The 17,847-nt window shown below is 45.4% G+C and overlaps 1 protein-coding gene across 1 annotated transcript in view; it reads left to right on the top strand.

Moving 5' to 3' along the window:
* nrxn3b (neurexin 3b) overlaps positions 1–17,847 on the top strand; it is a gene marked incomplete at both ends in the record, with an annotated part of 373,896 nt that overhangs the window by 147,526 nt on the left and 208,523 nt on the right. The window contains 3 exons of the mRNA XM_083643677.1: positions 1,324–1,514; positions 1,924–2,097; positions 8,269–8,388. Of these exons, the coding sequence (XP_083499803.1) occupies positions 1,324–1,514; positions 1,924–2,097; positions 8,269–8,388 (485 nt within the window). The remainder of the gene's footprint in view (positions 1–1,323; positions 1,515–1,923; positions 2,098–8,268; positions 8,389–17,847) is intronic.

The following is a 17,847-nucleotide window of genomic DNA, read 5'->3' as shown; positions in this document are numbered from 1 at the left end:
GTTGGTGATATGGAAAATTGAAGTTCCATTCATTACATTTCATATTCAATAAGCTGTATAATTACATACACATAATTGATGGTACGAGTTATTACATTATATGCACGTCACATGGACAGGCAATAGGCAGACACTAATCTACAGACAGACAGCATATCTGTCGTGGCATTGAGCATTCTGACACACCCTGTGTGTGTGTGTGTGCAGTTTATGTTTATAACTAATACCAATAACTATTTGTATAAGATGGCGCCATGTCTAGCCAATATTGAAATGATGACCCAATGAAATTCAGGAGTGGGAAAGTTGTCTCACATAATGTGTATTAAGCCATAATATACTCCTCTAAACTTCATTAGAGGAGGACTGTGATCATCTCAATGTATAGATGAAAACAGTGAAGATGTAACAATTGTCTTGAATCTGTATAGGCAGAGAGGAGAGAGGAGGGATGTTTAGAAACACACAGCACATTCTAGATTGTGTGTGTGCGTGTGTGTTCCTGTGCCTCTGTGTCAGCAAGGTCAGTGACGTGCAGGTGGGCAGAGGGTGAAATCTGCTCAATGCCACACGAGATGATGGTGTCTGCATGTGTCTGTCCATGTGACGTGCATCTATCCAATACAATCATTATGTGTACACAATTATAGCTTATTGAATATGAAATGTAATGAATGGAACTTCAATTTTCCATATCGGTTGGTTTCTTAAGGAATTGGAAACTCGCTGATCTGACCATTGATCCTAATGTAGATCTGCGTATGTCCTCTTATAAGCATGCAGGGGAATACATATCTCACTGTGATGGCAGCAAAACCCTTATTTGTCCTTCTTTATACATTTTGCTGTATGCGTGAATTTTTCAATTAATTTGGCCTATTAATCAGTCTAGAAAGACATTGTTTTAAGACATGTGGTACGATGTCTGTATTTTTCCACCGCCATCGAAGAAGGGACAAGAACTGCAATCACCCAATTCTATTCTATTCTCAGCTGAATCTTCACAGACGCGTACACACACAAAAACAGTACACGCACGCGCACACACACACACACACACACACACACACACACACACACACACACACACACGCTAGAGGCTTGTTTATTGAAGGCTCCCTCTACAACCACCCAATCCAATTGAGTCTCCTTGTTCTCTCCTCTTAAGGACATGAACTCACACTTAAGTGTCTACTCGTAGGGTTCAGTGCAGGGAAATCAATTACATTGGTACACTGAAGAAGAGTCCTTTTTGTTGTGCCCATGGTAGTAGTTAAGTGGTTTTCCTTGTCACTTTGTAACATTCTTTGTCATCTCCTCCAGGTTTATCCACTATGTGTTTGACCTGGGGAACGGACCCAGTCTATTGAAGGGCAACAGTGACAACCCACTGAACGATAATCAGTGGCATAATGTGGTCATCACACGGGACGCCTCCAACACTCACACCCTCAAGGTGGACACCAAATCAGTCACCCAGAATGTCAACGGAGCCAAGAACCTGGACCTCAAAGGTACTGTACCACATCCCAGCTTCATCGTGAGATGATCTCTATATGGAGTGTATCCATCTGTAAATCTGGGGTGCAAAATAGCCAGGGTAAACCCAGCCTCCACGTGACCTCTATGTGCTATCAGTCCAGAAGAAACTTACGCTACAGGCATAGCCTGTGACGTCACGTTGAAGGCTGGGTTTACCCAGGCTAGGTGCACAATACTAGTGCCAATCAGGTTGCTGACATGATTTAGGACAGGTTATGTGGTTCGTTTACCTGATTGGTTGAAGTTAGCCCATGATAGACAGTGATAGACAGATGGTTCATCCAATCACCTGCCAAGTATTTTTTGATAGTATCCATGGATGACTGGGACCCAACATGTATTCAGAACCTGCCTAAGCTGGTGGTTTCTCTCTCCCTCTAGGTGACCTGTTCATCGGGGGCCTGGGACCCAACATGTATCAGAGCCTGCCTAAGCTGGTGGTTTCTCGGGAGGGCTTCCAGGGCTGCTTGGCCTCCGTTGACCTCAACGGCCGTCTGCCTGACATCATCAACGACGCCCTCTTTCGCAGCGGGCAGGTTGAGCGTGGCTGTGAAGGTACAGATATAAGCAACATCATCTGCTCGGAGCTGTTATTACTGTTAGCTAATTAGGGTGCACCTCAGTAGCCCTAAAGGACTAGCTTGGCATCTTAAATCCTACTTATTTTGTTTTTCTTCGCCAGGGATTTGTCACATTAGAGGGAAAATGTTTCAAAATGTGTCCTTCCGTTTCTGTAACTGTGGCTCGTCAGCCTTGTTAACATTCCATGTTGCCAATCTCTGTAAGCCAACTGGAAGTATTAAAAACTGAAGAACAAACTGAGAAACTTTTCCCCCATAGTGATAAAAGTGTGGTGAAGAAAACTAATCAACAAAAACATTTAAATGGGTTTTCTCCTTTTAAATTGTAGATTGTAGGCAAACTTTTGTTTAAAAATCACCCCTTAAAGAGGCGTTATATTAATTTGACATTTGAAGTAATTCACTTCACATTGAGGTGCACACAGTTGTTATTCGATTTTTGATTTGTCACCCCTGACTCACACTCATACATCTACCCACCTGCCTCCTGTTCCCTTTTCAGCTGCAAGGCAGCTTGTTGCTATAAAATTCAAGTAATGGATATATACAATCTACTGTATATATATTTTCCCTAAATTATAAGTTGCTGATGGTGCAGTTTGTACAACTATACACTGATATATGTTTTGGCTTCTTACTCATGTTACTTCAAATGAGAAATTACACTAAGCATATAATTAGGCTAGAGGAGATCAGGTTTGATTTGAGACTGTTTTCAAACATATTGGGTATACCTCCTCATACATGATTGCCAAACCTATCTGTACAGATTCAATGTTCAATAATATATTATATAATATATTATATTTCATTAAAATATTCAAATACAGGATCGAAACCCCATGTGTGTGGTTCAGACTTCCTCATAAGTCCTCTAGAGGGCAGTAGAAGATTAAGATGTACTCAGACACAGTAGTCTCTGTAATGACTTTGCTTTGGACACGGTGAAAGCACATGGCAATATCCTTGCACTATGGGAATTGTATGACAGCCTTTATGACCAGAAATGTGGACATCATATTTAAAGCCAAACATCATACTTATAACATCCACTGATATGACCTATGAATTGAAAAGAAAAGCTCACACTTAATTCCTTTTTTATTTTTTACTCCCTTGTGCACACTAACAAATCAACTACGTTGCCCCACGTTGCACTTTGTCAAACTGAAAAAAAATCCTGTACAAGATTTAAAGGGATACGCCAGCTTTTTGGGAGTTTCACCCATTTGCCATATCGCCCATACATAACTAAGATACACAGTACCTTTACCGTCACTCTCCGTCCAGTATACAGTGAGCTACAGTCCTCCAGTTAGTTCGTATTGGAGGAAATGACTAGACAACTAGACGACTGTAGCTCACTATGCTGTACGGAGAGTGAGGGTAAAGGTATTGTGTATCTTGGTTATGTGTGGGCGATATGGCAAATGGGCGAAACTCCGGAAAAGTTTGCGTATCCCTTTAAGCACTCTAACACCAATGGTGATGGTGACCTCACTAACCTTTACTCTTGTTTTCCGCTCTGTTCTGTTCTGTTCTGTTTGTTGTTTTCTTTCTGCGCTAACAAAGTTGGTTTCACCAAAGCCGACCTGCAAGGTAGAGGGTTCAACTCCTCCTCTAGGAGAGCCTGCTTGCCTGAAAGACTGCTATGTGCAATGCATCATGGGTGTCACCATTGCAATCATGTCCCCCAAAAGCTGCAAGAGGGACTTTGAAGTCCAGAGGGCTCTCTGAAAGCATGAATACATAGAGAGAGAGAGAGAGAGAGAGAGAGAGAGAGAGAGAGAGAGACCTTTGCAAAGCAAAGCGAGAGAAAGGTTGAGAGAGGCAAAGGAAGGAGCTGGGCTTTGGAAAGCAGTAAGAGGGAGTGAGGCTTGAAGAACACTGCTCTATGAATCAAAGCAGATGGGATGAATATGGAGGCGAGGATGCAATACACACAAGATGTTGCTTATCCATAAAGATGGGCTGCTCTGCTGGCTGCACACAGCTAGCGGGTCAGGCCTGGCCCATTAAACTTTCAGCAGAATGTGGATCTCTCACATGTTCTCTGGGGCTGAAGAAAGAGGAGAGGTATACAGTAAGTGACCCTCCACACAAATACAGTGTACAGACAGAGAGAGATGCAGCTGACTGACATTCATTCAAGCAGCCAATTTGGAATAGGGGATACAGTACTGTAGTGCCACACTGTACTTGTACTACACTGGAGGAAATGCTATATTGGTAGCACATCATATTATGGACACCTACTGTAGTACAGAGAAGTAAGTGTAGAATTACATAGATATCACGAAGGCAATACCTGATCAATCTCACTACTATAATAAGGCGGCCGGTGGCGCGGTTCGTACAGTGCGAAGCGTGCAGCGCTAGAAATGAGCGTGTTATATTTTTAGTAAACTGCGTGATTATCAATATTACTTTATGCTAATAGCACAATGGTATCCCTTGTGTGGAGACAGAATAATTACTGTACATTGTCATCACTTAATCATTTGGAAAGATTTGATACATACCTGTACCTGCCTTGGTACCTCAGTATTACACAAACCACAAAATTGAACATTGAGCTTTCTATTGAGCACAGTTCAGTAGAGCGATGAAGGTTTCAAAATTATTATCGAGTGCGTCTTCACTAATTATTGATTATCACCATGGCAACAGCGCCGACAAATATTACAGTGTGTTTTTACATTGGTATGTGTTGTAGCTGCACGGCCAGATACCATTTCCCCCTCCAAGCTCAGCCCCGGTCTCGGTGTTGAAGGAATATATTTGAACTTACACAGAATTACAGTATTAAACAAAACAAGTCAGATTATTCTATCGTGTTCACTGTGCTAGCATGATGGGATGAGATGGAGTATATTTCATTAACTCATTTCTTATGACACGGCAGGCCAGATAATATTACTGTACGTACGTATATCTGCCAGTCATAGAGACAGGTGAAGGAGAGGAACACATGATAAGACAGCCTATAAGCAGAGGCAGACATTTTGTGGGAGTCATGTACTTGGGTATGAGAAGATCAGTTGTGATGTACAGTATTACAGGCAGAGACGAGAGAAAGAGACAGTCACGGATGTATCTAGCCTCTCTCTCTCTCTCTCTCTCTCTCTCTCTCTCTCTCATTCTTTCAAAAACCCGTCATGCTTGCTTCTTAGGCAAGGTGAGAAAGTGTTTTTCAGAGAGCGAGTGACCCCTCGCTGAAATACTCAAACACAGACAAAAACTCACTTGCACATGCCAACAAGCGCACACTGACATATGTATGCACACGCACATGCCAACAAGCACACACTGATGTATGTATGCACACGCACACGCCAACAAGCACACACTGATGTATGTATGCACACGCACACGCCAACAAGCACACACTGACGTATGTATGCACACGCACACACCAACAAGCACACACTGACGTATGTATGCACACGCACATGCCAACATGCACACACTGACGTATGTATGCACACGCACACGCCAACAAGCACACACTGACGTATGTATGCACACACACATGCCAACATGCACACACTGACGTATGTATGCACACGCACATGCCAACATGCACACACTGACGTATGTATGCACACGCACACGCCAACAAGCACACACTGACGTATGTATGCACACGCACACGCCAACAAGCACACACTGACGTACACACTGATTAGGGCTGGGTATCAGTACTCGATACCGTGGCTTTAAGATGAATAACGCAGCACCAAGTAGTATCGAAACTTCCTTCAGTCAAACAATACCTGCTGCATTCCATCCTTTTTGTATACAGATCTAGAAAGAAAATACTATTTCTAGGGTTTTGCTCGCAGCCAATCACCGCAAGCGGACTATGATTTAATGCCTGTGATTGTCCCACTACCGCAGAAGCTCAAAACCATACAGTCTGTGGTGGTGAAGTCGAGCGATATAAAGCAATAAAAATATATATATATATATTATTGGTATCGGTATCACTTTAAGGGTTTTTCTAACAATAACCAGCCCTAACACTGATGTACTGTACATACATCATACATACAGAAACTCACACGCAGGCATGCGCACACACACACACACACACACACACACCCACACACACACACACACAAGCTTGGGGATGCGTGGCTGACTACCATTAGCGTCCATTACACAGTAATTGCACTTTCAGCTGGCAAACTTGCTCTTTTTGTTTTCCACTTCAAATGCTTCTTCTCGTCACGTTGTCTCGCACAAGACAATTGCTCTCAAACACCATTGACTTGCATTTGTCTCCCATTTATTTGGACTGTTTATTTCTCTTCTTTTTCTTTTTCTTATCTGGAGGTCTTTTGATCGGGTGTTCCCCTGTGTCTATCTATGTACTGTGTAGACTATCTCGTTATCGATGCCGTGCACTTGTCGTTATCTGCATTCCCTCAGCGTACAGTAGAAGAAGTATTCAAAAGTATGAGCGACAGTATGTGTGGTGTAGGAGAATGGCAAACACACATGCGGTTTGACTTTGAATACCCTCCGCAACTCTCTGAAGTGCATACTCAAGGATTATGCACTACGTGTTCGCAAGGGCACTTTTTCTTTCTCTCTCCGCTGTTCATGATTTCTGTCTGTCTAGTGTGTCTAGTGTACGACGTATATTCTCACCGTGAAACACATGTTTGGAAAAAAGATGGAAACACTTTTATCTCATTTTATGAGTATAGTTTACTCAAATCTTCTCCATGAATCATTTGTAAAAAAAGTTGTTGTTCCTGTCTCGTCTTGCTTGTTCACAGAGGGAATGCAGTGCTCTAAGCTTTACTTGGATAGAACTGTGTCAAAGTACTTGTTGGAATGATATAAACTGCATGCGTCTCTCCACCCTGCACACACAATCCAAAGAAGGAAATTATGGGATGTTGACAGTGTCATCGCAAGACGTCACGGCAACCCAAAACTAGGCACACATCCGCAGTGGTATGTTCTGAGGATCAGAATATAGTATAATGTGAATATCACTGTTGTTCAGTGAAAACCTTATATCCCAAATTTTCAGAAACTAAGAGGCCATTTACACCTGGCACTAACATGCGTTTTCTGTGATCAGATTGCAATCGTAGTGCTTGACTACTTGAAAGTACAGGTGTAAATGCCCCCAAGACACATTGAGGACAGGTCTGATCAGATCTGATCGGCCAAACCACCTCCGGAGGTGGTCAGGGAAGGGACACATTGTGACCACATTGAAAACAAGTGTAAATGCAGTGCGTCCTCTCAATCCAGATACAACAGTCACCGCCGTTTTTCTACTGCTCTATCCTATGGAGCTTGCCTGATCTGATCGCAATCAGATCTCAATCTGGACACTGGAGACACATATATTAATACCAGGTGTAAATTAAATCAGGTTAATGTGGTCAAGCACTATCCGATTGCAATCTGATCACAGAAAACGAATATTAGTGCCAGGTGTAAATGGCCTCTAGGTATAGACTGTATATAAATATCTACAGTAACTAAGATTTGTTTTTAGTTTGATGGCCATGCAGTTTTGAGCATACTGTAATTGGTTTGAAAAGGTTTGTTAAATCCAGAATTTTCTCAGTTCATAGTTCATGGTTTAACGGAAGTTACACCATGGAAATCAGAAAGATTAGAGTTATGAGGTTTTCACCTGATGACGATGGTATGCTCTTTTCTTGTGTTTTCTTCTGTAGCTAGCAACCAGCCTATCCAGCAATTAGAAAGTCAAAGTGTTGCATATTGAAGCTGAACTGAGTCTAGCTTCAAACGTCACACATTGTATACGCCAATGCTGCCACTGTTTGAGATGCGTGCTGTTCAGCCTCTGTAAACCAAAGCAAAAACCTGGTGCGTCCACATTGACGCTGTAACCAGCATGGAACCAGATTCACCAGATCGGTTGAGTGAGATCCAGATCGGGCTTCCTGCGGTAGCACTGTCTGCTCCTTGTTCTTTCTTCTAGTCACACATGTTGTACGCCTCTCTCTAGAGTGCATTTCGTCTGCATGGGTCCTGCAATGTTTCAGCTCAGTAGCGCCTCCTATTGTTGCTTGACTCTGCACCTGTGGTATCTCTCTTTGTCTCTGTCTCTGTCTGTCTCTCTCTCTCTCCCTCCCTCCCTCCCTCCCAGGCCCTAGTACCACCTGCCAGGAGGACTCCTGTGCCAACATGGGCGTGTGTATCCAGCAGTGGGAGAACTTCACTTGTGACTGCACCATGACATCTTACACGGGGACTCACTGCAACGACCGTGAGTAACTACTGGCTTTAAGATCTCCATGTCTCACGTGCATTCATTCACCAGCAGGCACAAGCAAGCCTACACACCTCCTCCTGACACACTTCCAGTATTTACACACACATCCTGAACCAAGCCTATACACACCTGTCCTCCTGACCCACTTATATACAAAGACATGCTGAAGCAGAAACACACATCAGTACAAAGTCAACCGTACTCCAGTCTCATTGCAGGACTTGTGACTTGGACTTGATCAATGATGACTCGGACTTGGACTCAAGCATTCATGCATTCGGACTCGGAAGTTGGAGACAAGGTCTTTTTTGTTAGTTTTTTGTTTTTGTTTGTTTTTTTGTTTTTTTTGTTTTTATAATAGCCCCCAATAATTTGGCATAAACTATTGATAGCTGCAGTATATTAATACAGTGACATTATTCAATTTTGTGCAACTACATGCACATTCACGCTCATGTTCAGGAACTCCGGACTCGGACTCAGGTAGAGGGCCTCGACAGAGACTCTGGGGACTCGACACTCGACTTGGACTCGAGATATAGTGACTTGACTACAACACTGGCACAAACACGCGCGCACGCACACACACACACACACACACACACACACACACACACACACACGCACATGCACACGCACATGCACACAGACACACACACACACACACACACACACACACACGCACACACTTTGGCACACATTTATACCCAACTGAAGGGGCTGCACCTGTGGAGCCGTGACATGCACTCCGGGGGGCGCCACTCAGCAACCGTGAGTACCTTCTCCTTGAGTCAAGGAGATGCTTGCATGGGCGTTCAGAAGCCGTTTCACTCATTTGCCCGTAAAGTATTGTCCGAGCCGCTGCATGAAAGTGGTGTGGAAAGCCTGATTGTGAGCTTTAGATGAAGCCGTGGAGACTTGTTGGAGAGTCGGGCTGTTTTGCTGCAATGCAGGGTAATTTGTTGCAACAGGTTTGTTTGATGTAGCCTCTCCAGCATTTATAGCCTGGGCTTTGACTCAAGCCCTGTGACTGACTGACCACGTGTCAAATATCCACTTTTGCTTCAATCGTCCTTATCATCAAACGCCCTTCAAAGTGCTATCGTATGGTCAGAGGGGGTGTGGGTGTGTGTGTACCAGGGCTCTCTCATCGCCATGACGACAGGGGACTTCCCCTCAGTAATCACGCTTGGCGGTCTTTCAGTTAGCGGTTAATAGCGGGGGCATAGCGCTGCTGGGCCAGACTAATGAGGTGGTGCTGGCTGTAAGGAGAGCTGCTCTCAGTGAGCGCTGGCATCCCCCAATCATCCACCCCCTGCAGCTACTGACACACTCTGTCTGTCTGCCTGTCTGTCTGTCTGCCTGTCTGTCTGCCTGTCTGTCTCTCTGTCTGTCTGTCTGCCTGTCTGCATGTCTGTCTGTCTGTCTGTCTGTCTGTCTGTCTGTCTGTCTGTCTGTCTGTCTGTCTGTCTGCATGTCTGTCTGTGTGTCTGTCTGTCTGTCTGCCTGTCTGTCTGTCTGTCTGTCTGTCTGCATGTCTGTCTGTCGATCTGTCTGTCTGTCTGTCTGTCTGTCTGCATGTCTGTCTGTCGATCTGTCTGTCTGTCTGTCTGTCTGTCTGTCTGTCTGTCTGTCTGTCTGTCTGTCGATGTGTCTGTCTGTCTGTCTGTCTGTCTGTCTGTCTGCCTGTCTGTCTGTCTGTCAGTCCGCCTGTCTCTGTCTATCTGTCCGTCCGTCTTTCTTTCTTTCTTTCTTTCTTTCTTTCTTTCTTTCTTTCTTTCACTCTTTCTTTCACTTAGGAGGTTGCATTGATTTCATATAGACATGGATATAAATTACTTCTTGTTGAAACACACAGGCTTCCGTAGTTTATTTTACATCTCCATCCATGATATCACATTTAAGTCTTAGTTCTCTTGTTGCTGGTAGAACAATTATATTATATAAGTTATACAATACAGTACTGTATGTTGGCTGGACTGTTCCACCCTCTACAATGACATTGCTAACTGAGTGGTATTCTCCTCTAAATTAATTGTTTCGTTATTTTATTTATTAGTTTATTTATTTTTTACTAGCCAGTCCTTTTCATTTCCCTCTGCTAGAAACAAGAAGAGAAAAAGAAAAAAGACTGAGGAAGCCTCCTCGAAACAAACACTTTGTTGGTGTGTCCATGTAGCCCTTCACAGCCTTCTAGTTTGTCCCTTTTGAGAAACTGGGACTTCCTGCTGTTTTGTGTCTAGAAGCAAGCAAGGAAATGCTAAAAGGATTGAAAGGAGAAAAGGGGAGAAAGGAGACTAAAGCCAGAGACTAAAGCCAGGCACGTAGCCACTTCAGGCACGTAGAAACTTCAGGCACGTAGCCACTTCAGGCATGTAGAAACTTCAGGCACGTAGCCACTTCAGCTGAGGAATACTTTACTGGAACCATGTTTCCATTTCAGAACACACACAGGCCTGCAATACTGCCCAAGCTAAGGCCCAGCTTGTCTCACACGGATTGACCTAATGTTCCTCTGTGCCTCCCTGTTGACTACTGTAGGCACATGACAGCCCGCGCGTCCTGCCGAGCAGCGCAGACACAGGGCCACTAGGTGGCAGTAAAGCCAAAACCAAGACCGCACGCTGTCCCGCTGCATTAGGAGAAAATGAGATGCAATCCCCCGGAGCATGAAATCAGCGTTGCTCTTATTTTCCTGTCCTGCCTTTGCTCTCATGGTCTCTCTCCCCCCCTCGCTCTCTCTCCATCTCTCCTCCTGCAAGCTCATGGTCTCTCTCCCCCCCCTCGCTCTCTCTCCATCTCTCCTCCTGCAAGCGCACAGCCAGTCTCCACACTTCTTCATCTCACAGAGAATATCCTGCAATCTCCAAAACAATGCCAAACCCAATGTAGTACAATGTTGCTGTTCAATTGAAGGACGAAAACTGCGTAGAGCTGCGAGTGTGTTTGTGCGTGTGTGTGTGTGTGTGTGTGTGTTGTGTGTGTGTGTGTGTGTGTGTGTGTGTGTGTGTGTGTGTGTGTGTGTGTGTGTGTGTGTGTGTGTGTGTGCGTGCGTGCGTGCGTGCGTGCGTGCGTGCGTGCGTGCATGACTGTGTCTTTTATTCAGTGAGCACAGCAGTGCGTGTGAGAGAGAGTTTCTAATTAACAGTGTGGGAGTGGAGCCTCTCTCTCTCTCTCTCTCTCTTTGTTTCTGTCTCGCTCTCTCTGATAGCTGGCAGCAAATATCAGTAATTGTCTGGCTGCCTGTGTGACTCTGCCTCTGTCTCTCTCTGCTGTCCAAATGAACAAACTTGAACAAAGTAAAGTGCTTCTTTTTCTTCTCCCCCGCCAGTAAAAGCCGCACTATGTCTATGTGGATTGTTAGCCTGAAGCCTCTGTGCCCTCTGTGCAGTGCACCTCGCCAATGTAGCCAACTAGACTCTAGGTGGCGGCGGGGAGGAAAAAAGGAAGTAGGCGAGCAGCAGCACTGTCTGTCCATTTATTCTTGTGTACCCCTGCGGGCAGCTACTTTGTGACTCTGCGCCTGTACTTATGGGAACAAGATACAAAGGACATTTACGGGCTCTTTGCACCACACAGGCCATTGTAGGAGCCACTTGGATCATCTCGAGGTACATGTTGTGCTCAGTGCTGCCCCCCTCCCTCCCCCGCCCCACTCCAACAAAAAAGAAAGAAAAGGGGACTCCTTTTTATAGCATTTTCATCCTGCTTGGTTCTGGCTCACCGCTTTTGTCATCTCCCCCTGTCGTCTCATATTCATCCCCCTCTTCTCTCCGTCTCCTCTTCCTCTTTTGTTCCCCTCTCTCTCTCTCTCTCTCTCTCTCTCCATCTATCTGGTTTTTTGTCTTCCCTTCTTCCCTGTCAGTTTCTATGATTACCGCCAGAGTTTAGATCCAAGGACATGGGAGCTGTGGGCCAAATGGGGAAGAGCAGCGCGGACACCCGTCTCCCACATCCAGAGCAATTACTCAACTTGCGTAATAGAATTATCTCCGCAAAGGTCGCCGCATATTGTTCCACTGTCGGGAACATAATAAAAAAAAGAGAGAGACAGACAAAACAGAGAGACAGACAAACGGAGAGACAGACACACAGAGAGACAAACAGAGAGACAGACAAACAGAGAGACAAACAGAGAGACAGACAAACAGAGAGACAAACAGAGAGACAGACAAACAGAGAGACAAATGGAGAGACAGACAAACGGAGAGACAGACAAATGGAGAGACAGACAAACGGAGAGACAGACAAAACAGAGAGACAGACAAACGGAGAGACAGACACACAGAGAGACAAACAGAGAGACAAATGGAGAGACAGACAAACGGAGAGACAGACAAATGGAGAGACAGACAAACAGAGAGACAGACAAACAGAGAGACAGACAAACAGAGAGACAAATGGAGAGACAGACAAACAGAGAGACAAACGGAGAGACAGACAAATGGAGAGACAGACAAACAGAGAGACAGACAAACGGAGAGACAGACAAACAGAGAGACAGACAAAAAGAGAGACAGATAAACAGAGAGACAGATAAACGGAGAGACAGACAAACAGAGAGACAGATAAACAGAGAGACAGACAGAGTGGGGAGGGAGGGAGGCTAAAGACTCATCAATTTCTTGTTGACATCAATAATAGCTTCGATGGATTTTGTTAGGGCAGTGATCCTCACCAACCCCCTGCTCTCCCGCTAAACCCTCTGTCCTTAATTCACTTTTCAAGACGTGCTCAGAGGGCTGTAAGTGTATCTGCCTAACTGCCTTGACTACTTTACATACAGCAGCATTTCTTGCTTTACTATTTAACAGAAAATAATCTTTGAATTTCGCCATTTCTGCCTGCTTGGTTTGGGAGGAGAGTGAGGAGGGGGGGGGGGTAGACGAGAGGGGGGTTGAGGAACACGCGCTATTTCTTCTAGTTCACAATGTACAGACAGACGCGAGAATCAGCAATAATAACTGCATTTTCCCACATCCACTTATTATTTCTGCCCAACATTGTTAAAAGTGGAAAGCAAACAGAGCCACACAATGGCACTATTCAGTCTGATATGACGTCAGTGATGAGGAGTGAAGCTTGTGGGATAAACAAGTACACACGCACGCATGGACACACAGGTGCACACCCACACTTAGACTCAGACACACACGCGCACACACTTAGACTCAGACACACGCGCGCGCACAAAGCACACACAGTGCTGCGAGATGTGAGGAGGCATATCTATAGACGCCCTCATGCATACTGGAAGAGTTTTCATTGGAACTCTGAATAATTGAACCCGCTGTCACTGTAAATGGGATTAAGTAGTGCTAGCTGGCTTGGGCTAGCTAACAGGTGGGTTTAGTTGGCTATAGCGTGCCAAGCACACCCAGGGAGCCATGTGGCTTGGCTTGGATTGAGCTGGGCACAGGTGTACAGGTGGCAACCTGACGGCATGATACATGACCACCTTTTTCAGCCAGTGGAAACAATCAACATGGCTATCAGCTGTGACGACGGCCAGCACACGGGACAAAGCGGAGGGTTACATTATTCTACAAGAAACAAATATAAACAATGTTTTCCCCCTCAAAAACACTATCCATCCATTTTTAGTCACCTAAAATCCTGTGTACCCTGCCTCCTACTGGCCACGAGGGGCACATAGGCTAACAGTGAGTGAGCGAAAGAATGTCGGAGTGAGTTACTTTCTGGATCCGAGAGGTGTTTCCCATCTAAAACTATACATCAATCCAACCTCAAAATCGTTTGTTTTGAAGCCTAAAGTGTTGGCATGCCAACTTGTTAGCTACTTGCCAGTAACTCAAATGTGTTACCTCAGTCAGTCTTTCTTTCATGCCAGCAGATCGTTTATTGAGCTAGACGTAACTTTTTTCTGAAAGGTCGGTTATCTCATTTTTGGACTGAAGCTCTTAAAATTTACTTTTTTTTTTAACATGGTCTCAAAATGCTATCCATGTAATGGCCCTTATGAGGATTGACACTGATGTATAATGGATAATTTACAGCTATTGCCCCAGCTGCATACAATATAATGCTCTTAAATAATATTATACTTCAACCTGAATTTCTCTTCCTGCGTTTGTCCTACAGTGTTTTCCTCAGCAGCAGCAAAGCAGCAAACATTTAAAACGTGGGACTTAATAGCAGCATCTTGCCTTTGTTTTGTTCGAACACAAACTTTAGAGTAGTAAAGTGGGAATGTGTTTCCTGTAGATTCTGTGAAACTACCTTTTGGCTAAAGAGGGCTCATAAGTGGAGCAAAGAAGTATGAGAACATTTGCCTATAAATACCACTGGTAGATCCGAAATGGGCCAAAAGAAGTCCCACAGAGAATGTTTGGCTTCGGGGCACAACCTATTCCAAAAGCACACGTCGGAATGATGTCACTCTCATTGTTGTAATACAGATGCAGCCACCTTGAATTGCTGGCTGATCCATGACAGGTCCGTGACAGGGCCCATCCTGATCCATGACAGGTCCGTGACAGGGCCCATCCTGATCCATGACAGGTCCATGACAGGGCCCATCCTGATCCATGACAGGTCAGTGACAGGGCCCATCCTGATCCATGACAGGTCCATGACAGGGCCCATCCTGATCCATGACAGGTCCGTGACAGGGCCCATCCTGATCCATGACAGGTCCATGACAGGGCCCATCCTGATCCATGACAGGTCCGTGACAGGGCCCATCCTGATCCATGACAGGTCTGTGACAGGGCCCATCCAGGTCCATGACAGGTCCCATCCTGATCCATGACAGGTCCATGACAGGGCCCATCCTGATCCATGACAGGTCCGTGACAGGGCCCATCCTGATCCATGACAGGTCCATGACAGGGCCCATCCTGATCCATGACAGGTCCGTGACAGGGCCCATCCTGATCCATGACAGGTCCATGACAGGGCCCATCCTGATCCATGACAGGTCCATGACAGGGCCCATCCTGATCCATGACAGGTCCGTGACAGGGCCCATCCTGATCCATGACAGGTCTGTGACAGGGCCCATCCAGGTCCATGACAGGTCCCATCCTGATCCATGACAGGTCCATGACAGGGCCCATCCTGATCCATGACAGGTCCGTGACAGGGCCCATCCTGATCCATGACAGGTCCATGACAGGGCCCATCCTGATCCATGACAGGTCCGTGACAGGGCCCATCCTGATCCATGACAGGTCCATGACAGGGCCCATCCTGATCCATGACAGGTCTGTGACAGGGCCCATCCTGATCCATGACAGGTCCGTGACAGGGCCCATCCAGATCCATGACAGGTCCATGACAGGGCCTATCCTGATCCGTTCCTTGAAAGAGGAGCGCACTTAGCACGTCCTTACATAGAGAGTGAATTGCAGAAAGACGCTGGCAGCTCAAATGAGCGCGTTGTGTGTGAACGCCGCCATTATTATAATATAACATAACATAACATAACATAACATTAATCCAATTCAGCCTCTTAATAAAGCATGGAGAAGTCTTAGTTTCTCTAAAGTAATGTCCCTTATCTATGGTGTCACAAAGTGCAATTGTTTGGTATGTCTGCCTGCTGGGAGCGGCAATTCAAGCTAGCTGCCACTGTAGTTGAGGACACTGACACAGCAAACAAGCAGACTGACGGATCAGATGATCACATGGCTTAAACAGCCATCCAGCCACTGAAAGCTTTGACAGCTGGCTGCAGTGTAGTCGCACTGCAACAAGACCATGGATTATGGAGTTTGATGTTTGATGCTTTGAGGCGCGGTCACCCCACATGAACCCGATGCAACTGCCGAAACACATTTCATACACACAGACTTCTCTCTCTCTCTCTCTCTCTCGCTTCCTATCTCTCTCTCACGCTCCCTCCTCCCTGTCTTTTGATATCTTTATTAGAGCCGGAGCTCCATGTCCAGCCCTTGGCCGTCTAACTAGCTGCACTGCTATTGGCTGATCAGGCTAACGATGCTTGCCCAGCACCGCATTATGTCACCATGATAAGACTGGATGTCGCTCGTGTCAATCGATGTGTCACCGCCACGCGCAGAGCTACGGTATAATTGGATATATGCGGTGCTGTGGAGCCCAAATGCCCCAGGGCCAGAAGAAAGAGAATGGAAAATGAGAGAGAGAGAGAGAGAGAGAGAGAGGGGTAGAAAAAAGGAGGTGAAGAGTAGGAAAGGGGGGGGGGGGGATTGGGGTTGGGGTGGCGTGGGGGTAAGCCAGACACTATGCATCCAGGTGCTTTGTGGTCTAGATGTAACCCATGTAGGCCTTACAGCCTGGATATAACAAATACAGTCTCCTAATCATTAAGACTGGGAATCCTGTGCAAATAGTCATAGCACCACCTACTGGCATAACATAAAAAGTGGTTTATCTCGAGGACCGATTGACTTCAAATCTGATTGATTGGGGCGGTGCAAGCAGGGGGAGGATGGGGGGTGAGGAGTAGGAGAGCATGAATTGTGAATGGGGGGAAGGGGAGGGAGGGGAACGGGCACTGCACTAGTATTTCAATGTCAATACATGTACTGCAAAAATGACACGCTGTACAGCGATTTTTACTTGTCAGACCTATCAAGCTATTTTGAGGATATTTTTTGTCAAATTATCTCACTGCACTGACAGATAATCTTAATGGTTTCAATAAATTTGACTTGATACATGTCAATATGTCTTTTTTCAAGATAGCATCATCATAAAACAATGAAGGAGAGACAAGAAACTCTCTTTGACTTTTACCAAGTAAATGTCCTGAAACCATTAGTCTCTCAAGTTCATCTCTCCCACAATCTTTGAATGCTCCAGAGACCGTCTGTACTTCAAAACGAGAAGGTCACTGGGAGAGTGCAGGCCTTAATGTAATGGCTTCTTCCTTGGCCCATGCTACACCCTTCCACAAAGTTCCACGAAAATTGGCCCAGTCGTTCTTTCTGTAATCCTGCTGACAAACGGCACCGAAAACATAACCTCCTTTGGGGAGGTCATAACTTAACAAGTTTGTCCGTTTTTTTCGCGCCGCATGAGATTATCGCCGTATATCTAAAGTATACATCTTCTCTGCTTGCAGGATTATGTCATGATATTTGACTTCAAAAGACAAACGACAGATCAGCTACCAACTATATCTCCTAGTTGCTGCTGCTGCTGCTGCTGCACACAGGAGATGTACTGTAATGAGATTAGATGAAATTCTCCTGCATGGCGTGATAAATACAATCATAAGTTCAACCGCTGTCTCTGGATGCATACAGTACAACTCTTCTCAGACTTTCTCCAACCTGTCTCCATGAGTGAGGGAGGGAGGTATGGAGGAAAGGAGAGTGAGAGAGAGTGAGAGGGAGGTAGTGCAGGAGAGAGAGAGAGAGAGATAGTGCAGGTGAGAGAGAGAGAGAGATAGTGCAGGTGAGAGAGAGAGAGAGAGATAGTGCAGGTGAGTGAGAGAGAGAGAGA

Source organism: Poromitra crassiceps (assembly GCF_964638095.1).
Source record: "Poromitra crassiceps genome assembly, chromosome: 9".
NCBI classification, from domain to species: domain Eukaryota; kingdom Metazoa; phylum Chordata; class Actinopteri; order Beryciformes; family Melamphaidae; genus Poromitra; species Poromitra crassiceps.
This window is presented reverse-complemented; position numbering and strand designations above follow the sequence as displayed.